General features: G+C 39.9%; 1 protein-coding gene across 1 annotated transcript; it reads left to right on the forward strand.

Moving 5' to 3' along the window:
* Positions 1-5,199: 5,199 nt before the first annotated feature.
* LOC139709065 (hsp90 co-chaperone Cdc37-like) lies at positions 5,200-22,656 on the forward strand. Its single transcript, XM_071621033.1, has 10 exons — positions 5,200-5,321; positions 6,206-6,339; positions 6,775-6,838; positions 7,667-7,762; positions 9,008-9,121; positions 10,486-10,644; positions 16,737-16,852; positions 18,832-18,952; positions 21,837-21,914; positions 22,399-22,656. The coding sequence occupies exons 1-10, from the start codon at positions 5,289-5,291 to the stop codon at positions 22,654-22,656; spliced, it is 1,173 nt and encodes a 390-aa protein (XP_071477134.1). The 5' UTR covers positions 5,200-5,288.
* Positions 22,657-24,637: the final 1,981 nt, after the last annotated feature.

Below are 24,637 nucleotides of genomic sequence, written 5' to 3' on the forward strand. Positions count from 1 at the left end.
CATCTCAACCAAAATCATATTATCCCTTTAAATCCTCCTCCCTTCCCTTCTTCACGTCCCGGATTTTGTCATCTTTGTTTTTCAAAATAACATTGGTTCACTGCGTTATTATCATATACCAGTATCGAAACATGAACAGCAATGTTGAACACTTCAAGTGTCAGATTGCGTCATGTTTATTATTCTCTTGCGATCACCTATAAAAGGATGCTCCCATAATGACCCGAATAAGCTGTCAAAATCAATGCGGGAATATAGAATTCTCGCATGAGTAGACAAGGAGCTCCTGAATGGTGTGTTGAAACCAAGCAAACAATGGCGCAGAGTTTTCCCTCGATTTCGTAATTAGAATGAATGATGCTTAAAAGTATACATTTATGCGTGGGAACCGGAAAAAACTTTATCCACAATATATTGGTATATATACGGAACCTGATTATTGGGAAACAAGAATAATTCTTGCATGATTATTGAATGAGAACAATAGTTCCTCGTCAGTTTATTTCCTGATGCATAAGAAAATGTGTGTGTACAGGTATAGTGTGTTTACGTATATATGTTTAGTCGTGGTGTGTGTTGTATTTCTTTAGCAATCGATATTACGGAAGCAATTCCATTTCCTTTCTAAGAAATATCACTCCGGTCTGGTTACGAAACATTGTCATAATTATTAAGTTTCCATTGAGAGCCAGTTTTGTATTACCTTCGGAACAAGTTGTTCACTATTGAATACTTTGATAGCAACGGGAATTTCCCTGTAAAGCGAAATGACCATCGTGAATAAAATTCAGATCCTCTGGTGTTATTGTATAGGTAATAATAGTATGTAGCAATCCTCACCTCTTTTCAGTGTTATGCAAAAGCCGCTATACCACTGATACTAGTACTGCGATGAAGTCAGGATTGCAAGGTATAACTAATGACTGAAAAATGTACCAGATTATTATTTCTTTAATTTGTAACAATAAACAAAGTAAACACAAAACGAACGAAATGCAAGAACACTGCAAGATGATAATGATTTATGGAATTCCCTGCCTGAAGAAATGAAAATCATGTAGGCGCATTTTTTTTCTTTCAAAGCCAACATAAAAAAACATATTTATATCATACGATATCATATCCTGTCATTATCATAGGGATTAGTCGATTTCTGATTATGTAACCACGAAAAAAAATTAATGTTCTCAGCCTTTTGATCACTCTCCGTGAGTCTCCTCACAACAAACCATTTTAATAAACACATTTAAGTTTAGTTATTGAAAAAGGCACGTCGAACCGCGCTCTTAATGAGCACATTCGCTTGCACCAGCACTCACCATCATAACTTTTACTCTCTTGCCAGAATGGACTTTTTCCTCGCTCATTACACATAATGTATGTTTTGTACGATTTTGTTTTCAAGGCTGTCGTATATATATTCAAACTATTTTCTTATTTGACAAGGGCCTAAATCCCACAATTCATGTATCATAATTCACATAGATCATTGTTGTTCCGCACTTCCGCTCCCAAGTGCACTGGGGGCGCTGTGGCATAGTACCATCAGAGCCTTCTAAGGCTCTGATGGTGGATACGAAAATAATTTAGTGCCAGATGAGGGAGAATTCCCTCACAAAATGACCCCTTAAAGGGATCGTATAGTTTTGGTTGAGACCTAATTTCAGGTTTCTTACATTTTTTTTTTTTTGGTGAGATAATGAGAAACCTCTTATGAAATATGAAAGAGCATGTAATTCTATGAGGAATTCAACGTTTATTTGATGAAAATTGGTTTTGAAATGACTGAGATATCCAAAAAAGAGCGATTCTAATAAAGTGTGGGACCCACACGTTATTACAATCGCTTTGTTTTACTTTGTTTTTGGATGTCTCAGTCATTCGAAACCCGATTTTTATCAAATGAGCTTTGAATTCCTCTTCGAATTGTATGCTCTGTACTATATCATATACTAGTAAGTGTTTTCTTGGTATCTCGCAAAAAGTTATAAGCTCAATTCTCATCAACACCAATACTGTACCATCCCTTTAAATTATTCTGGATTGGAATAAAAATGACTGTTATTCTCAGATACCAAACACTAAAAGCAGTGTGACATTTCATGCAATTGATGATATTATGTATATATAGGTCTAATGGTCTCATTTTTTTTTTTCCGAAACGTTGATTGTGGATAACAACAACTCAGTCTCGCTTGACACAATCTCATTATCAACTTATGAGATGGCGCTCTTTGCTTACCGTTTGCAGTGTAATAAAGGGCTCTGATGACCGCTTGCAGTGACCGCTTGCGTTTCGACTGCGTTTGTTGGACGAACTATAGTATTATAATTATACTTGTTTAATGCGAGGGGCACACACTTTGAGAGATTATTAAAAATGATTAGAATGGATCGGTGTGGCAGCATTATCAACATGAGAGATATTTAAGGCTGGAGTAAAAAAAAAAAGCCCACGGGTACCATTATGCTTGCAAATTTGTACACACATTTATGTTTTGTGTCATATGCGTTTTTCTCGGCGGCAGGCATTCTTTTCTCTCTTTTCCTTCTTCCTCTTCTTCTCGGCTTCTTCTTCTTCTTCTTCTTCTTCTTCTTCTTCTTTCTCTTCCTCTTATTCAATTCTTCTAATAAAGTTCAATTAGCTGAAGATATACTGTGTGTGTGTGTTTACCGCCAATTAAGTCAAAGTTAGTGCTAATTACTATGTAAGACAGTTTATTAACTAATATACCAAATAGAAGGGACAAAGACAAGCCGCTATATGGGGTTGACCGTCCGTCGATTACGGAAGGCTCTCACTGAAGGTGCATTGTGTCTGGTTATTGCATCACTGCTCAGCAGTTGAGTGTCTACACACATGGCTATGTAGGCCTACACATTCTAAAAGACAGGGCTAATGTTTATACAGACAAAAATTATAGGCCTATATAGTTTGAGAGTAAATCTTTAATGGCCTCTGTCTGCTGCTTGCATGTGTGGTGCCCCAGAGCAGACTGACGATCACATCCTGTCAGATTGCACCGGGCTTGGACTTCCTGGGGACCCTCCTCCCATCGACTTGATCAACCCAAGCCGTGACACCGTGGGATGGTTACAACAGCTTCGAGACGCACTCTAGCAGCCGTAGACATAGTTATTGTATTCTAAATTACCAGCAGACCTCACACTAAAGAAGAAGAAGATCATCAGTAGCATTAACATCATAGTCAGCAGCATCATCATCAAAATTATCGTCATCAGCATCATCATCAACATAAATTATTGTCATCAGCATCATCATCACCAGCACCAGCATCAGGAGCATCAACATCATTGTCATCATCAGTACCATCACCAACAGCAGCATCAGCATGGATCATGAACAATAACGACATCATCATTATCGTCGTCGTCGTCGTCGGCGTCATCATCATCTTTATAATTATCATCCTCAATACCATCCTCATCAGCATCACTAAAATCATTAGCAGCAGCATCATAATCAACGTTACCAATCATCCATCTTTTCAGTCATGTATTTTTCCATTTCCAACAAAAACATGTAGATATTTTACCGAAGTTGAATGCATAATAACATCACAATGCATAAAAAAGAAAAATGAAAAAAAATTGCAAAATATTGAAAGTATACGGAAATGCTGGAAATGAGGAGGAATGCTAAAAAGCAATGCTTTAATAGGGCGTCATACGTGCCATTACCACCACCATCGTCATCAGCTTCGTCAACACTATTTTCAGCATCATTATCATCAACATTATCATCAGCGCCATCATTGCCTTCATCATCAACAACAACATCGTCATCATCATCATTAGCAGCGGCAGCAGCAGTGGCTTCGGCAGCACTTTCATCTATTCATCGTCACCATCAAAGGGGGTCAATCGGTAAAAGTGCTTTGTAATCAAGCGGTTTGGGTCCTGCTGAGCCATGCTGTCTGTGTGATAGCTAAGTGCTGTACCCTCGTGGAAGAGACATAACTCTCTGCCCTTCTGATTGGGTATAAAATGGAGAATTCATGGCAACTTACTGTAATAGGCCTATATAAGTAAGAGAGCTCCTAATATGGGTTAATTCTCCTCGCGAAGAGTATAGGGCGTGCACCATTTCTGAAAACCGATGCTCAACATCGAGTGAAATGAACTTGAGTTTGCTTTAAGTGTTAGGTGAGCCCCAAGTTACTCACAGTTTAACTCCTTCTGTGCTAAGGTTTAATATGCACACATTTCACACACAAACCTAAGGACAGTGATTAATGTGGCGTGCAGATTGTTAAGAAACAATATCAACGGTATCACCCACGCACACAACACTTGTCACTGTGCCAAACGTGATGAATGAATGGCCACCATCGCCATCATTGTCATCCTTCCGTCGCCATCATCTTTAGCATCACCGTCATCATTGTCACCATCGTTAGTGTAATCATCATCATCACTAACTTTCAATTTCCTCTAATCTATTCTTACTCTTTATAGCTTAAAGGGACTGTACAGTACTGGTTGAGGTGGGGATTCATGTTTTGACCATTCCTAAGTGAGGTAATAAGAAACCTCTTATGAAATATGAAAGAGCATGTAATTCTAAGAAGGATTCAACCTTAATTTCCTGAAAATTGGTTTTTAAATGGCTGAGATATCCAAAAAAGTGACAATAATAAAAGGCGACAGGCCACGCCTTTTATTAGGATCTCTTTGTTTCACCTTGTTTTTGGATATCTCAGCCATTTCAAAACCGATTTTCATCAAATAAACTTTTGATACCCCTTAGAATTACATGCTCTTTGACATCTCATAGAGTGGTTTCTGAATATCTCGTAAAGCGTTAAAAGCTAAATCCTCGCCTCGACCAGAACTGTAGGGCCTACACACCCTTTCATAACTTACTAACGAATTGTCGATCAGAATGTTAGTTTTGATTTGGGAGGGGGGGGGGGGGCGGGGGATCTTGCTGTACCATGTACAATGTATTTTTCTTTAAGGCTTATGGTCGATCATTCTGCTAGGCCCAGGTAGATTTTATTGAAGGACGCCATCTTGAGGTGGGTACGTTTGGGCAGTGTGAACCTCCCGCAACGTGTGTACAAAGTGAATGGATGTGCAGGGCCAGGGACTTCCCGAATATTCGCCAGAGCTAGCTAGCTATCGCTGACACACGTACACGCACGGTGCAGCAGCAGCCCGTGTTATTGTAGTATTCAGCAAGCTACAGAGCGACTGGAAGCCGCCTGCCTTGTCCAAGAATTTCGACCTGTACTTGACTGTGATGTGCTGAAATCGGCTTGAAAATGGTGGATTACAGCAAATGGGATCACATAGAGGTTCGTTTTATGACATGTCGCTGACACTAAGACTTTGAATATGGTATAAATGAATTATCCGTGGTTCATATAGGCCCTAGGAAAAGGGGTAAACTGTCTAGAGCAACGCCAACGTCAACGATCTAACGCGTTAGTTAGGCCTAAAAGTTCTACAGAGTATACTCCGCCTAATTTGCAGCTATTAAGCTGTATCTAGAAAGTAGGGCCTAATTGTTAGACCTGCCATTAACGTTACATAATACATTATTGTAATTACATAATTTGTAGCTACTGTAGATTTGGATTAGCTGTAGGTACCTACAACTTACAAGTTACTACAACATGATTTATAAGCCCACATGAATCGTGCGATTTAGGGAGATCTCGAGAGAGACTAGCCCGACCAGACACTGGGCTGTGTAACATAGAGAGAGACATAAAATTGAAGCACATAAACGTCGTTGATGCTAATAGGCCCTACTGTAAGTATAAAATTCAAAGTAGATTCTAACAGTTACTGTTATACTAGTCTATCACTGGATTAGACACCTACTACCTAGGCTGGGCGTTCTCTACTCGTATTTCATGTGTAACTAAGGTGATGTATTTAATTCACAGGTCAGTGTTCTTATCTCATAACCTTGAACTGTTTACTGTCACTTTTTAATGGACGAGGTCATCAAAACTCGAGGACAGAAGCAAAGACATCAGTCAATTCAAGATGTGAATGTTATGGTATTACTATTAGATTTGATTTTAAGTTATAGTTTTCACTGTTTGAAGTGGTACAAATTTGCTGGTTTAGGATTGCTGTGCAATGGAAGTACTATCGTAGAACGTACCCCATTTTGCTAGATAATACCTTTGATGCTGTTTCAAATGTTTGTGTCTGTTCGTATGGTCAGGTGTCGGATGACGAGGATGACACTCATCCCAACATCGACACACCGTCTCTCTTTCGATGGCGCCACCAGGCCAGGGTGGATCGGATGAAGGAGCAGGAAGACGAGAGGAAAGCTGTGGACACAGAAACCAACAAGTGAGCCATCTTGTCTGTCCATGGATTCATGGCTCAGTGCACTGTGGCTGGCCAATGCCACAATCTGCAGGGTGCCAGTGTATCAAGTGATGGAGTTGCTCTGAAAGTGAAGATGCAAATTATGGCCAAAAGACTGACTCATTTGGTGTATATGCTTTCAGGGTCACAGAAAATAGATCGACATAAATGAGCTTTGAGAAGGAGCCTATAATGGCTATAGCAATATATAGTAATGGGCTTAAATGGGGTAGGAAATAGGTTAAACAAGTGCTTTTGTGATGATGATAATGATGGTGATGATGATGATGATGATGATGATGATTGTTAGTATTAGTGTCTTTGCCCAAGGTAAACGTCTTTACCAATGGTATTTTTGTCCTGTAGTTGTGTAGATTTATTTATTTACCCTTATTTGTTTTGCGTGTCTCTTTTCAGAGTGAAAAATGCTTTAGAAGATGCAAGGTCCCTTCTAGAAAATTTAAAGACAAAGGGAGATGAGGTAAGTACACATGATGTATCATTTCTAATCAGTGACTCACTTAGTCTGGAATTGCTGCCAGTTAAGTATTACTCAGTCGTGAGTGAAATTTTTACGTATCGATGCTTCAGTAAAGCAAATAGAGAAATATGCTCACCGTAATGAATTGGGCCTGACATGTTCCCAAGAGCATGCCAATGGCAAATAGCAAAATTTTAGTAGAAATAAGTGATGAAGGCAAAATCATTCCAGAGAGATGGTGACACAGGAAGACTTTCAGATCACTGGCTGTAGTTTCCTTTTACCAATGATACCAGAAGTCTTACATTAGGCGTTTTCACATCAGCCCGATGTTTCAAAATAGCGCGCTATTTTCTGACTTGGGAAATTGGAAAATATCTCGAGCTTGGGTTTTTATCGGGCTGATGTGAAAACGCCTATTGTGTTTTGAATTTGTTTTTCTATAGTTCAGATGTGTGGGATTGAATTGATACAGAATGGCTTGTGTCTTGAGCCTATTACCAATTGTAAGTGGAAAGAAGAATAGTATTGCACTGATCAAAGTGTCAAATTAAACAGAGTTGCATCTCCTAGTACATTATGTTGTTTGCATATTTAAACAAGAGTTTGCTTTTGTAATACATGGCCTACTATGTGGGACAGACCGAATTTCATAGGTGAGATGAGGATTTAGCACAACTCTGCGATGCTTTCACTCACAGGAAGCTCAGCAATTTTATGAAGTGTCCTGAAGTTTGATTTGTTTGTATGAGGGCCTACATTGGTACATGGATGGAGGTTTCAACCTTACTAATGTGTATTCATTCTTGACCCTGCATTTGTTTTTAGGAGGGAGTGAAGAAAGCTGAAGTGAAACTCAAAGAACTGGAAGACCAGGAAAAAAAATGGAGAGAGAAAGAGGCAGAGATTGAAAAGAAAGAGCGGGTGAGTATTTTTTGTGGTAGACGTAAAGAGATTACTCTTTCTCCACATGGCATAATGGCATGATCCTATCTTTTCGTCAGTTGGAAGTCAATTAGTACCTCCGCCAAGGCAGGAGGTTATGCTTTCGTTGGCATTGGTTTGTTTGTCTGTTTGCAAAATAACTCAAAAAAGTCGGAACAGATTTGGATAAAACTTGCAGGAAAAGTTGATGATGACACAAGGAACAGGTGATTAAATTTTGGTAGTGATCCGGGAATTTTTGTGGATTTTCAAAGGATTTTTTATCTTTTGGCAGTTAAAGTCAATGAACTAGGGAGTTCAAGCTGTGCGTATTTGCACTTTGCATATGAGGTCTAAAGCACATGCTCTGCTCGGGTGAGGCATCACGTAGCTTGTTTTGAGCTTTGCATATATTTGCAACCCTACAATATTTATGTAGCTTCACATCTGCCCAATATCAGAGACTTTAGTGGTGTATAGGACCATGCAGGTCAGCCAGAAACCTTGTTCAAATGTAATTGATTAATTGTCACATGAATTAATGCATGGAAAAGAAGAAAGTTGGCAGATTCGCAGTGTTATACAGACAAACTCGGATAGCGACCACCATCTATAGCGGCCATCTGCGGTATGCGACCACTGAACACAATTCTCCCCCCCCCCCCAAGAAAAAAGCTATTTTAAAGACCCTGTCTTTAGCGGCCATCTGTCTACAGCAGTCGCGTTTCTTTGCAGAGACTGTAATGTAGTAGAGGAACTGGGCGTTGTTTGATGAAAGTGGTCAGCTAAGTTGTCAGTCTCTGACAATTACCAAAGTACCAGTCAGTGACCAGGGGTCCATTTCATGAAGTCATTGCTTAATAATCTCTACATAAATCTTAGAATGGCCAAAGATTCTTGTACAAGTGTATGTATCTATATAAGACTTTCATATTCATTTCATGAAGTGTCTCATAAATGCGTCTTATGAGCAAAAAGTCTCTCTTAAGACTTTCATGAATCAGACCCCCAAGAGCTCACCAAGGATTTCACTGAAATAAAGACTGACAACTTTCATGAAATGGTGCCCTGATATGATGGGCGACAGAGATGTTGACTCTTCTTGAGAATATTATTGTGATGGCAGATTTCTGTTTGTTTATTTGTTTGTTTCGGTCTGTTCTTCTGATAATCACAAAATGCCACAATGGCCAGATAGTATTTCACTGTAATGTTCATTCAATGTGTGCGTCTTAACTTCTGCAGCTAACCCCATGGAACGTGGATACGCTAAGCAAGCCAGGCTTTGAAAAGACGCTCATCAACAAATACGAGAAGAGAGAGGAAGACCTCACAGAGGAGGAGAAGGAAGAGAAAATGGTGGGTGTGGTCTTTCACTTCTTTGAGATCAACACAGGTGCTTATTAACCCGTTGAGGACGGTTTGATTTTGCTACAACATGCATTTTTCATGGACGCTTGCCCGTGTATACTCGGGACTCGTCCTCAACGGGTTAACTGTTGTAGATAGAGTCAGTGGGTTTCATTAGGAAGCAAAGTTTTACATTACAGAGAGAGCAACATGTTTTTCTCCATCTGTGTTCTCTCTCACTCTAGGTGCCGTATCTGGAGATGATGTAGGCAGTAATGGTGTGCCACAAAGCTTTGTTTCTAACCTTCTCAGCTTATCGGCTCCATGTCTATGTCTTCTACCTCGCTCTCTTACCCAAGCATTTAGAACGGTCATCCACAACGTTCATTTCCTTCCTCTGCCCCTCTGTCCTTCTATCTTTCCTGTCAATGCCAGATTTGCCAGATCGTCTTCCAATAACACATCTGTGCTATGGCCTGTTGTGAGGGAATTGACGCCTTACTCCCATTGATAAAAGGCTTACATACTTGTTTATGATTTCTGCTTAGAAGATAGTAGGGATTGTTTGCGCCCTGGCCCTCAGAGTTGTAACAAATTTGATTGAACGGTGGCCTGTGGTCACACAATCCCATGTGTAGAATTCTACCAGTTTCCTGGGAGGTATGCTTTTTCAAGATTTCACTTTTTATTGTAAAATCTTTGAATTGCTTTCACTGTACTTTCAAGGGTAGAATATCTTCACTTTTAAAATTTTACTTGCAGTTGGTACATTGTCATGGAAACCATGCATCTTGTTTTTTCATCCAGCAGTCTTCCTATTTGCCTCTGAGAAGGAAAATTGTCACCACACGCCCCTCAATCCACCATGATTGCATAAACTATTTGCATTGGCACATTCCTGTCGCTTACAGATAAAACCATTACCTCTCCATCCTAAATACTTTTGACAACCCTGTTAGAAAGTTGGTGATGTGCACACCAAATCAGATGCAAAACAAATGGGTTAGCTGTAATAATATGAGCTTGGCAAACTCTTTGTGCAGGGACTTGGCCAATATGGTGGCCTGAATCCTCTCTGTACTTAAACTGATGTGACTCAGTGGATCGCACCACAGACTCCTACGCATGAAGTCCCTGGTTCAAGTCCCCTGGCGGCAGCTGTGCCCCTACGCTATGCACTTTATCCTCATTGCATAGTCTGACTGAGAGGACCACAAGTCCCATGGCAGCTTGCCCATAATCATGTTGCCATTTCTTTTGTGGCCACATAAATCAATCCAAAAACACGTAGTACGTATTTCTCAATCAAAATGCCTCTTTTTATTCGTTTCTTCTTCCTCTTTCTTCACCCTTTATGGTGGCCCCACTCACAGGCAAACTTTGTCAAAAAGAATGAGGATCTCATCAAGAAGTATGGCATGCACAACATTTACCACGATTCCGAGAGGTTTCTCATCGACCATCCCGACCTGGTGTGTGAAGACACGGCGAACTACCTCGCAATCTGGTGCATCAATCTTGAAGTGGAAGAGGTAAACTATCAGAAAAACAAAACAAAAAACAGAGAAGCACTGTGAGAGCGCAGACCTCCGCCAAGCAGCTCATTTCCACCACTGATCTTGTTCTTCCATAAAGATCAGTGATTTCTACCCATACGTATGCTTGCTGAAAATTGCCCGATTTCCCAATATAGAAACCTTTTGTTACACTGTGCCAGCTGTGCGGCGTGCCTCGCCCTGGACCAGAAACTAAAGCATGCACTCAAGTGCACATATGAAAACCTCAAAAATACGCAGCTTAAACTCCCTAGTTCATTGACCATACCTTCCAAAATATTGATAATCTTTCATAAAATCCATAAAATTTCCCGAATCACTACCAAAATTTAATCATCTGTTACTTGTGTCATTCTCAACCTACCCTGCAAGTTTCATCCAAATCTGTTTACAATTTGTTGAGTTATTTTGCACACAGACAAACAAACAAACAAACAAATCGACGGCGATGAAAACATAACCTCCTCCCTTGGCGGAGGTTAAAATCAAATTTACATCCTAGTAGTTTAGGTGTTAGTATTTGTGATTTGCTGTGTATTCTGGTGGTCAGATATCCACGTATGTAGCGGCGGCTGGAGTGAAAATAAAACCCGATCAGTGCACGATCGGCGTAATTTTATAGATGAAATCATCTACTTTTCTTCCAAAATTGGCTTTGAAATTGCATGAAACTCTCAGATATGGTCCATCTCAACATTTCTGATAGCCACAGAAAATGTCATTGATAAATTACGTAAAAGAATGGCGAGCTGTTTGCTTTCACTCCAGTTATACCGGATGTGACATATAGTATACCTGATCACGAGAGCAGTAAATATAGAAATTATGTAGTTACATAGTTATATCAGGGCTTGACATTAACTCGTTGAGGACGTACTGATTTTGCTACAACACGCATTTCCCATAGACACCTGCCCGAGTATACTTGCGACTCATCTTCAGCAGCTGCCCGAGTATACTTGGGACTCATCTTCAGCAGGTTAAGTTTTTCCTCCGATGGCTCGTTGGGCTGCTAAACCCTTTCAGTTTGAAATTTTGGTTTGTCCAAAAAAGAAATGTAAACCTGAAATAAAAGGAAGCATAATAATCTATTTTGAAGCTTAGTTGCCAGATTGGGCCACAAAAAGTTAAACTTTTTGTAAATTTGGTGGCTCGACATCAATTTTGAGTGGCCCTGGGGCCCCATACAATATACAACCAACAGAGCAGTGTCACACAAGTGCTGAAAGATTTCCATTGGCAGTCTCTTCATGAACGACGAGCCCGCAGCAAGGTCACCATGCTGTGCTAGATCGGCAATGGATTTATCGGCATTCTGACGGCACCGCCTTTTTATGCCTCCGCTTCGCCACGAAGTGTTGCCAGAGGCATGATGTTTTCGGGGTTGTTCGTCCGTCCTTCTGTCCGTAATAAATTTTGTAGACAGCGTAACTAAAAAAAAAATGTTTGAGGTATTCTAATGAAACTTGTCATGTATATGTATAAGTGGGCGAAGCTGTGCCTATCAACTTTGGGGGTACATGCTCAAGGTCAAAGGTCAAGGTCAAATGCTCAAAATTTCACGATTTCCCCCATACCTATGCAATGCCGGAAGGTATTTCCTTGAAACTTAGTGTATACATGTATTGTCTGATAAAGATTGTCTAGAGAAAGTTTTGGGCCGTTAGTAATATCAGGGCTTGACATTAACCCGTTGAAGATTTTGCTACAACACGCATTTCCCATACACACTTGCCTGAGTATTAACGGGACTCATCCTCAACGGGATAAACAACTCATTATCTTGGCAAATCACATCAGCCAGACAATTCTTGGTAAAGCCTTTCGACATAGTGCAAGCAAATTCCAAATGGTGGAAGAGAGCTATGTTCTACCTTAAATGATAGATACATTGTAAGAGTTGCAACTGATTGACAAATTGTCCACATTGATGTAAACGTTGATGTAGGGAAATTATTGTCAATCAATTGCAATGAAAACATCTCGACAGAAGAATTTCATGAATTTGAATAATTATGCAGTACCCGCTGCATGCTATAAGGATTAGAACCAACACTTGCTGTTGAGTGGAAGCTCGGTGGTCTGGTGGAGATGACGCCTGTCCAGAGATCAGGAAGTCATAGGTTCAAATCCTGCTCGAGTATGTACACCCATGATTTCTTTTATCATGGCTACTACTAAAACACTGATCAATTCAGTGCTTATTTATGTCGATGTAGGACAATTTGTCAATCAGTTGCAACGAAAACATCTCGAAGGAAGAATTTCATGAATTATAAGCATTGTAGACTCAAGAAAACAACTTATTCATAGGCAAACCAGGGAAATCTTTTTGTTGTTGTTGTTGTTGTGGGGAGGGGTCGAGGGGGATAACATGAATGATGTCAATAATTGAATAAGTCTCTTGCATACAATACTATTAGGCAAGTTCAACAGGGCAGAGACAATAACTGTGTGACGGTTGTTTGAAAACATGAACACACTTCCCTGGTATGAAAGGTGGTATTCCAGTTGAGATGAGTACTGGTATATATGAACTTGGCTTTTAAAGGGTTAAAGACATGGTAAAGCGCCTCCAGATCAGATACATCAACTTTGCAGTGGAAGAGATTATCCGTGCTGATGAAATGCATTGATATTCAGATATTCATGTATCTATATCCCAGTAGGTGGGATGTGAGTTTATCTGACTTACTGTATGCAGATGTGCATAGAAATAGAATTAACTTACTAAAATATGTTAAAAAGGAAAGAAAGAAATATGTGTTCAAAAATAGATGCCAATTGATGGAATGTCAATTTTTGTGTTTGTGTGTGTCATTTACTAACTGTGGATTTAAAAAGAAATTGGACTTCTTGTGAGAAGCATGAAGCCTTAGAGCCCAGTATGTCTTCTGTCTGTTGTAGTGATATGGGGGCTTGGGTACCCCAAAGCCTATCAATTTAGGAATCTTAGCCCATTGAAGACGAATTCCAAGTATACTTGGGCAAGTGTCTATGGGAAATGCATGTTGTAGCAAAATCAGCCCGTCGGCAACGGGTTAAAAACTTGTCTTCTCTAGAACCAGAGGTGATGAGGCATAGTTTATTCTTGGGTGATCTGGGTTTGCCCTCCTCTGGCAGGGAAGGAGGGGGGGGGGGGGAGGCAAATTGGTCACCAGTTTTTACATTTTCATCTTCTTGGAAAAGCAATGTCAAGTTTTCACCAAACCTGGTAGGTAGTATCCAAATGATAGAATATATTTTTTAATACAGTTTGGTATTATGCCCTTCTTGGAGGTTCCCCAGGGGACCCCAAAGCCCCAAATACAGGAATCTTTAGAATCCTTCTTCTCTAGACCCAGAAGTGATAGAGCTACTGTAAGGTGATGCTGTTGGGAAGTAGGACCAAATTAGGGCCAAATTTTTACATTTCCATCTTCCTCTCGAAAATCCAGTCATGTTTCACCAGACTTTGCAAATATTATCACTAGGATGATAAGATATAATTGTACAGATATACACCATACCCCACTTCAGGTTTCTCCAGGAGGCTAACCCCCCAATGTAGAGAATTTAAAAAACAAAAAACAAACAAACTTCTGAAAACTAGAAATGCTATGAATAAATGCATTATACATTAGTAGCCGCATTTACACCTACTAACAGCGCGATATTTAAAATCATGATATTTTGGTTCCACCGTTTACACTTGCGCAAGAGCATGCGAAGTTTGAGCTTCACGAAACATCGCGATATTTTGGTCGGTAGTGTGCATGTGTAATTTACCTCTTTTCAACATACGGTAGCTGAGTGGAAGCGCGCACTATTCTGTTCGGTGTTCACTGCAATACAGTATATTTTGTTCACAGCTAGCTGGTTGGAACATTGAGCCAGGGCTTCTCAGTACAATGCACACATAAATTTGTGTTTCTCGAGAGTGTAAACTTACCGTAAAACTATATAGCTTGCTATATTAGATCACATACGTAGTAGGTGTGTAAAACTTCATCTAAGTATGGGAAAGTTGATGAAAGCGGCATTCAGGAGGATCACGAAATTTCGCCGATATTATGACGAAAGTGAGAAGCAGGCTCGTTTTTTTAGGACTGGTATTTTATCAGGCGACAGCAAGAATTCACCATTGTTTTACCGACACCGTACGTACTCGTGAATTCCACAAACAACGTATTCCGAGAGCAGTATGGGCACTCCCAAAATCAACGCATTTCTGGGAGAACATTATTTTGTTAAGTCGTCATGAGGTGATGATACGTGGTTGGAGAACTTCAGGTTTGCTACTAGTTTTCATGTACTAGTTTCTTCAGGGAGAGGGAGGTGATAGACCACGAGCCGATCAAAGATCGGCCGTTTAGACCTGTACAGCGTGTACCGTATACTAGTACTCTGGCCAGTGGCCGAAGTACTCTCTACATGATCGGGGGATCGGGAGCGCGCGTAAACTTCCAGTGCAATCCGATGCCGAAAGTCACGAGATGAAAAATCGCGATATTTCTGTAGCTTGGGTTTACACTCGCTAACTTCGCCTCAAACATCGCGATGTTTCAAAAAATCTCACTCCGGCTGGCGATTTTTCTGGCGATGTTTCAAGGGCGTTTGGGTGTAGTTGCTTGGCAACTTGCACCCAAATGTCGCAATTTTTCCTAGCAAGTGTAAATGGGCCTAGTGAGCGTACTTTCAGTTTTGTTTATGGCAGGTCCCAGGTGGCATCCTTGCCGGCCGGGACCAGGTTTGGGGCCAGTTTTCACATTTGGCCTTTTTTGAAATACATTTCCAGATTTTCTACAAATCTGACAGGTATTAATTCCAGTGTGAAATAGACACCATGCCTCCTGGAGGTCCCCCAAAGCTCCCCAAGTTTGCTATGTTATTGTCGGGTAATGGTCAGCAAGAATGTATGGAAACTGCACTGTGATATGGTCTCTTGTTCTTATGCCTTTTGATGCAGAAATGGCTCAAGGCATCTTTATGAAACTTAGTGCAGCATATATGTATACAAATGTACTTGGTCAAAAAGGTTAGGTAAAATGTTGAAATTATGCTATTCAAGGCAGAAATTACATTATTTTCTCCCAGCCTTGGAAATAACTTAATGTACACACTTAATTAAACTTGTTATCCATACAATGTACATATGTATTACCACACAGTGATAATGCAGGGGAGAACATTTGTACTCTGACCATGGAGTCAAAGGTCAAGTAAATATATATTTTTTTAAATTACTGTAAAACGAATTATCGCATGCACTTTAATTTTGCAAATTTCGCGAGCGGCAACATTCGTGAAATTAAAATGCATGCGAAAGTTCTTGCTGACACAATATGCATTGGACGCCAGTGGCAATTTGCTGCCAAGTCACAAAAATTTCATGCTGCGAGAAAGGTCGTCGGCTCCAATTCGCGAAATTTTCATGCCGTGAATATATCATGTTTTACCGTAATATTTTCCCCTTATTTTGAAAATGGTTCAAAGTAATGTCATGAAAATCGGTGCATATTATGTGTATTACCAGAGAGCAATTATTTGGACAGAGTTTTGGGCCTTGGGGTCGAAGATCAAGGGTCAAAAGGTCAAATGAAAAATACTCAAATTTCACTATTTGCTTCATATTTCTGAAACGGCTCAAGGTTTCCTCTTGCAGTTTGTATATTTATAAATGCATGTATTATGAGAGCTGAGTTCTGGTTCAGGTTTGGGTGAATTGGGTCATGATGTAAATGGTAGATAGGTAACCTAATTTTCTGCAATTGCTAAAAAATGGTCATATGGTCATGAGGTCAAATATCAACAAAATTGTATCCTGTTAGTGCTTAAGCAATCATGAAACTAGTAAAATTTTGAAATACAATGCAATTGCTCTCTCAAACAATTTCACCATCCAAGCACAAATTGCTTAAAGATATGTATATTTATTCAATCAAGACATTTTTGCCATCAACCTTTCAAATATGTCAATGAAATCTGTTGCTAAATTATGTGAAACTGTTGTCTCATATTATCAAGGTGTACTGCAGCAACATTTCTAGTTCTCCTTTTTTTTTTTCTTGTTCTTTTTGTCTCACCAGAAACATGCACTAATGGAGCGAGTAGCCCATCAGACAATTGTCATGCAGTATCTCTTGGAACTAGCCAAGAGCATGGACCGAGACCCAAGGTCATGCATCCGGCCTTTCTTCAAAAAGTGAGTGCCATATGTTTCCTCATTTACAAGAGAAATTCCTGATATATGTTTGAGTTTGAATTTTCACTTTGTTTATGTGTGGGGAGCATTATTGTCAACTCTCTATCTCTCCTGAATAAACATATAAATGGTCTATCAGTAAGATCTTTTTGATGCCATTTGACAAAATTGCTTTATGTTAATAGGATAATGATATACATTGTAACAGATATGATATTTGTACATGAACACACACAATCTTATTGAGAGTTTACACAAACAAAAACACACAATCAGATATTCAGGAGTTGATGGAAGTGTTAATTGGTTCAAAAAATATGTTTGAAAATTAATAAATATATATCAACGCTGCACACTGGCACTGGTCCGACAGTCCAGGACCAGTAAAAATCACTGACCAATAACTTTTTCAGGAATGTATCAGTAAAAATGGAAAAACTGGGTACCTACTGGTCCAACAGACAGGTCAGACTGGTAGAAATTATGGGGTAGTGTGCAGCCCTGTATATACATGTATGCTGGAGTTGTGTATGTGTGCATTAACTCTGTGTGTGCCATGGTGTAAACCCCCTGAGTGCCACATTATTTGGAGACAGCAACATGTGTAAGTGCTTTTGGAAAACACTCTGTTTTTTAAAGCCACATAACTTTCTATAGAAATGTTTATGGTAGACATACAATGAGCAAAGTTGTAGACAAAATTCCAAACTTTGCTGTGAAGCAAATTTTGTGCAAAGCTTTTATTATAATTTGCTGGAAATGGCGAGTACAAAGACATTAGCCTCCATGTCTTCCAGTTTTAGGGGGAAGTCTTTTGCACATACAACTGTGACAGAAAATTAGAATTTACTCAAAAAACCCCCCCTGGATTATTGCTTTTCAATCACCACTTGACACAGATTAGCTGTGTGAGGAATAGAATCGCAAGTGAAGCTTTCGTTGTACTGTGGCATTTGGTGATTTATCAATCAATTTCGGCGGGGTTGTGGTTTTGAGCAGAATTTTGTGAGCTTGGCAACTGTCGACTGAGTCCGGCATGCGAACATGGCACATAAAGGGTTAAAGGAGGCAGACAAGTATGTCATATGTGAGAATGGTTGCCAGGTGAACAAGCAAGTGATCTATCACTCATGCAGACGAGCAAATAATGTTTTCAAACCATCATATTATGTTTGAATAAGCAAGACACACAGTCTCTAATGCTAAAATATATATGTATATATAAAAATGTACCAGCCATTTGAATTCCTCTTTCTATGTTTGTTTATGTGGTGTTATTCCATAGTGGCATGAAAAATATAAGGTACACATGTGTCAGAAGAACTCTGGATGTGAAGATTGCTGTGGAATTAAACATATTTGATTTTTATGTAAGGAACAACCCAAATGGTGTTCCACCATTCTCTCGTCTCTACTGCTTTGTGGCTGTCATCACGTGCAACTTTCGCATTTGTGTGGGTTTTTTGAAGTGTGTAAAATGATGGCATTTTCCAGAATCCAAAATAGGTGGGCATTTGCATTGTGATCCGCTTCGATTATGACTGTCAGTTTTGGCTGCAAAGTGTCACATTTCCCTAAGCTTAAAATGGGTTTGAAGGACAGATACAATATTTAAATTTATTTCTCCTTGCTGTAATGTGGGGGCGCTGTGGCATGGTGGATAAGACTCCCGACTCCCAAATGGAGGACCCACGTTCGATTCCCGCCAAGCTCTCCTGTCCTTGGACGAGACGTTTTTACCCACCATGTCCCTCTCGACCCAGGTGTAAATGGGTACCTGGCAACGCTAGGGTAATAATGATGGCAGGGCCCTCAGGTAGAGGAGTGGCAACACTGAAGAGGCTACCCTGGATGAATAAGACATCAGTATCATTATTATTATTGTTGTTGTTGTTGTTGTTGCTGCTATTATTATTATTATTATTATTATTGTTATTATTATTATTATTATTATTATTATTGTTACATCTTCTGCTCAGGATGGTGGCTGCAGAGAGGCAGTACCAGGAGGCCTTTGACGATGAACTGAACTCCTTCAAGGCGAGGGTCAGGGATAGGGCCAAGGCCCGCATTGAGAGAGCCTACAAGGAAGCCGAAGAGGTAATTCAAGATGTTATCTTCTTGTAGTTGGGTGGTTTTGGTTTTGTTGTTGTTGTTGTTGTTGTTGTTGTTGTTGTTGTTGTTGTTGTTGTTGTTTGTGTTGTTGCTGTAGTTTTAGTTGGGGGAGGAGAAAGTACAGTGCACTGCCATTATAACGAACATGCATATATAACAAATTTCAGTTTTATACGACAAAGTAAAAATTACGGCTGCAACATTTTCCTCTTTATGTATTTTTGTTGTCTATTTTTTGTTCAGTTACAACGAAATTTCGATATAATGAAAGAAAACTGGCGGTCCCGAGGACTTCATTATAACGGGAGTCCACTGTAAACTGCCTTCAGTGATGCGACTATTGTTGGCTGTAGCCCTTCCTTGTACCAGAATTATTGTCGTGGGCTCTATTAGAAATGGCATGGCTGGTTGTTGAAGTTACAATGAAAGTAGTCATATCACGGCCTGGAATTTATGGTCCATGCATCAGAGACATGCCTGATAGCTGAACCTGACTGCACTTTGTCCGCTGGGTTGTACATCACCTCCGCATGCTTTCTGCACCAACACCAGCACCGATGGCATGGAATCTGTCTGTTGGTGATTAGAGATTACATAATCCTTTAAACTCTGTCATATCACAGTAGCTGTGTATGGGGAGTGTTATATTGTTACACCTCAATTGCTTTGTGTACTGTAAACAACGGCCAGATTTGTATTTGACAAGTGGCATGAACTCATTGCCAATGAAATAGTGCTGTAAGTGACATACATTGTATGGTCAAGTGTATTGACAAAGAAATGATGAAGAGATGTACTGAATTTGAGGGCAACTTGTGGAGGCATTCAATTAAATTATTTCAAGAAAACATGAAAGGCTGTTTTCTAGTGCCATGCTGAATGTTTGGGTTTCTTTCTATGTGGCACATACAAGGAAGCACCTAAATTCTTATGAGCAGCTACCACAGGACCTGTGGCTAACTGGAAGGTGCCTTGCCGTGATTTGAACCAGGGACCACAAAACTGAGAGTCTTATGATTTTATCCACTTAGCTGTCTTAGCCACAACAACCCTTGGTATTCATGCTGGTAAGAGAAGCAGAATGCATGTCAGCCCACATGACAGCGTACAGCTGTTGAAGAGTTCTAAGTGGTAATTTCGTGCAATACATATTGTAAAGTACTCTTCCAAATTAGAGCACAGAATTAGTTCCCCAACATAGTGCATTGCTGTCCATGGCTGCATATGTGGTAGCACTTCTATAGTACATAATGTATGTTGTCTTTGGCACATTTGTTTCTGGCTGATCATCCAGGTCTAGTACTGTAGAGGAATACACATTTGTCATGTTATCAATCTGTCCTGAAAAACCAAACAAATTAAAAAAAAGAAATTTTACATAGTCTATCATGAAATGTGACATTTATTTTATTTTTTTTAAATGGCAATCTTAGGGTGGGTAGAAGCTTGCTGGATTATTGTGTCTGCGTATTAAGAGCTCAGACGGCCTTATGTGCTTTTTCTATCCAACTTTGTCATACGTATACAGATGTAAGCCTCATGTGGGAAATATAAAAAACAAAAACCAGCAACTCCAAATTGCCTTTGTGAGTGGCTTAGGTTGTCTGCATAGATCCCCGTATCTTATCAAGGAAAAACAATTTTGATTAGATGTAATTTAGCGCCTCAGCTGTGATGAGGCTAGTGGGCGGAAGTTGAATTTACAATGAGCGTTCCAAGCTGAGGCGAAATTTCTACGGCAAGGACAGCCGACGCCTTTGCTCTAAAGTGAAATGGTGATTGAAATCAGCTTGTTTTTGATGGTCATGCCATTCTCTCATTAAGAAACAATGAGATGCATAGGGAGAGAGAGAGAGAGAGAGAGCGAGGAAAAGATGGATAGATAAATTACATTATACGTATAGAAAGAAAAGAGAGTGAGAGAGAGAGAGAGATACAGTGGGGGAGGGAAGGTGTAGGACAAATGAGTTTTAGGTATTCATGAAAACTTGAGAGCTTTAAGAAGTAGCCCTGACAGATTAACATAGACAGATGGTGGGCACTACATGGGACTACATGTCATCATCTAAGCCTTGATCCCTTTACACCTTCTTATTTTCCAGTCTTTCCTACTTTAAGCTCCTCAAATCAGATATTATTTGCTCGGCCCAATCTCAAAACCTCTGCCCATCGAAATGATGATAAAGACTGTCACTACAAGAGCAGAGTATTGAGAAAATTGACTCTGAAGCTAAGAGCCAGTTAGGCCTGCTACACGTCAAACATGTTGCACTTGAACAACAACAAAAAATGTCATTTAAACACAATATGTAAAATCAAACATGGAAACATACTGCAGAGGAAATGGATATTTTCATATTTTATGTAACCTCCTTCAATTTCTTATTTAGAACAGGTGGTTTAGGACAGGATGTAAAATGTTTACGTTTAGATGCAGTAGGAGATTTGGAGGTTTGGCTATTAACCCGTCGAGGACGAGTCCCAAGTATACTCGGGCAGGGGTCTATGGGAAATGCGTGTTGTAGCAAAATCAGTCTGTCCTCAACGCATTAGATAAAATCAGGTTTAAGATACCACAGGATCATGGCTAATGGGCTGTGAAAATAAGAGAAGAGGTAGTTGACATGTTGAAATTTCAATATTTGAACCAATGTCTAATTTGTTTTTTTCCTGGAGTTCACTACATGCAAAATTTGATGCTAAAACTACTGTGAAAGAATGTGAAAGAAAACAAGACCTTGCTCTGATTTGACTGACCCTTGCAGAGAGATGCTGGGAGTTGTAGAAGAGTTGAGAAGATTAAGAGGGGAGGGAAATCTTTTGAGTTGTATTGTGCGTAATGACTCTCTGTGTTTTCTTCCTTCTGTAGGAGATGGAGAAGGAAAAGCAAGAAAGGTTGGGACCAGGAGGTTTGGATCCAGTGGACGTTTACGAGTCATTACCCAAAGTAAGTTTGTCCACCCGCCTGCTTTACCATCCCAGGTTGCAGGTGGCAGGTGCATAGGTGGCTGGTGCTGTCTGCTCAGGATGCTGATGCAGCAATCAATGGGAGTGATGATGATGATGATGATGAAGATGGTGATGGTAGTGCTGATGTTAATGGAAGTGATGATAGGGATGAATGTGATGGTAATGATGGTGACAGTAGTGATGATGTTGATGGTGACAGTGGTGATGGTGTTGATGGTAGTAATGATGGTATATGATATTTTGTCGTCTCCACAGCTGATCACATATTACCTGTTGCACATTTTTTCCCCCTGCACTTTATCAAATAATCTCTTTGTCAGACTAGGCTCATTGGTATCAAGACCAACAGTAATATAAGCATGGATCTTCCCGCCCACAGGTTTTGGAGCAGATGAGCATTTGGGATGAAGACTGTCCTCCCACTCTCACTGTCTGCCATGCTTTTGATTCTCACTGTACAGGAGCTTCAAGAGTGCTTTGACTCCAAGAGTATCACACAACTGCAGGAGACCATCGCCAAGATGTCACCGGAGGACGCGACCTACCACATGAAGCGCTGCGTTGACTCCGGCCTCTGGGTGCCCGGAGGTGGGGCCAAGGATGAGGAGGAGGAGAACGGGGGGGATGACCAAGGGAAGGGCGCTGAGGGGGAGGAGGCGGAGGAGGAGGTCTATGAAGAAGTTGATGACAAATCCACAAATTTAGATGCAGTTGATTAACTGCACTTAAAAAGGGAGTGTTTTTTATGTTTATTTTGTTTTAATTTCTATTTGCCTGTATACTGGTATTTATTTTCTTCTTCTTTTTTTTTGGGAGGGGGGTTAAAATTGTTCTGCAGAAATGAATCATCAATTACTCTTCTAAGGCGTTCATTTAGTGGCTGATTACCCTGTGCAGTGAAACAAAGACAGCATTAGTTCGAGTCTGTTGTTCTCTGGTTCAATGTCATTTTGTGCTGTGGAAAAAAAAGAGAAAAAAATCACTTGTCATATATCAGTTTCATTTCAATCTAAGTTAGGTCAGGGTAGACTAAGACATTACTGCGGGCAGCTGAGGCTCTGTTACAACATCTCCACAGTGCAGTTTTGTGGGGGGGAAAAAATCATTTCCATTTTTTTTTTCTTCTGTCATGTAGAAGAATGCAAAGCTGACATTTGCAAGACAGTCAAACTGAACAGAAATAGGATTGGTAGGAACTACCAAACAGATAGAAATTGCAACATGAAATGAGTTCGATGGGACACATAAAATCAAGAGAATATCTCCTGTGGCTTTGTTCCAAGGGGGAGGGATTTCTGTTAACAGCATACACAAAGCAGTTGAGCCAGGCTTTAATTGTGAAGGTAAAGAGGAAGTTATATGTGGATGGAGAACGTAAGGAGAATCAATTAGAGCAGAGAAGAAGAAGAAGAAGAAAAAAACAACAACTAGGGCTTAGAAGGAGGAGATAGAAAAGAAGGAGACAAGATTATGATATTCACGTAGGAAGACTGGAATGAGAGAAATCTGGTACACTGAAGTTAACTTTGTCCTATTGTGAAAGACATACATCGACGTCTTTGTTCAAATCAGTCCATTTCAACCTCACTTCAAGTGCATTGATGGATGTGCATGATGTCACTTCCATAGGTGATATGTTCCTTTTAATATGTTGCTGTGCCTCCGCCAAGAAGTGTTGCCGGAAGCATTCTGTTTTTGCGTTGTCTGTCCATTTATCCCTCCATCTGTCTGTCTGTCTGTTTGTCTGTCCATTTTGGCGTAATTGATTTTGTGGACAGTGTAACTTGAACACAGCTTGAGGTATCATACCTTTAAAAACAAAACAAAAAAATGAAACTTGGCGTATATGTGAGTGGACAGAGCTGTGCCAATCAACATTCAGGCTCACATGCTTAAGGTCAAAGGTCATATGTCAAATTCCACCCCCCCCCCCCCCATCCCATTAAGACCTGAAAGTATTTTCATAAACTTTCTGTATGTTTGTATTACCAGGTAAAGATTCTCTAGGGATATTTTTGGGCCATGGGGGTCAACGGTCATGGTTCAAGTGAGAACGCTAAAATTTCACTTTTTTTCTGTATTTCAGAAATGGCTCAAGGTATATTCATGATTCTTAGCAAATGTACATGTTCATGTATTACCTGGCAATGATTCTCGTGGGAAGTTTTTGGTTATGAGGTCAATGGTCAAAGGCAGAGATCAGATTAAAATGCTAAAATTCCTTACTTACTGTGAGATTATGATATTTTCTCAAAATTACTCAATGTATACACTTACTTGAGAACTTGGTATATACATGTACATGCATTTCTGCACAATCATTCTGTAGGGAAAGATTTGGGTCATTTGGTCAAAGGTCAAGAGAAAATGTTCAAATTTCACTATTTTTTGTCCATATTTCGAAAGTGGCGTAAAGTATTGTCAGGAAAATTGGTGAATTTCCAGGTAGTGATTATTTGTCAATCACATCAAACCATTGTCTTGCAATGATAAATGTTCTGTGGACCTACTGGGAGAATAATGGGCTAAAGCAGAGGTATACCAGTCACCATAGTGACTTTTCTAGTATGTTGTTGTTGTTGTTTTTGGATATATGCTAGTGTGGTCTTACCTGATGGTATTTAAGTATTGTGACAATTTTTTTGATACCAAAAAGAAGGAATCTTTTGGAATGAAGAGTGTCGTTTGAGATCAGTGGGA

The sequence above is a fragment of the Diadema antillarum genome, unplaced genomic scaffold (genome assembly GCF_040938485.1).
Source record: "Diadema antillarum isolate AM-2024a unplaced genomic scaffold, OU_Dant_1.0 scf00000037, whole genome shotgun sequence".
NCBI lineage: Eukaryota > Metazoa > Echinodermata > Echinoidea > Diadematoida > Diadematidae > Diadema > Diadema antillarum.

Excerpts from the sequence above, each read along its gene's own strand:
- LOC139709065 (XM_071621033.1), top strand. The coding sequence starts at position 5,289 with ATGGTGGATTACAGCAAATGGGATCACATAGAG. Across the intron at positions 6,340-6,774 it reads GTGGACACAGAAACCAACAA|AGTGAAAAATGCTTTAGAAG; the intron begins GTGAGCCATCTT and ends GTCTCTTTTCAG. Across the intron at positions 6,839-7,666 it reads TAAAGACAAAGGGAGATGAG|GAGGGAGTGAAGAAAGCTGA; the intron begins GTAAGTACACAT and ends ATTTGTTTTTAG.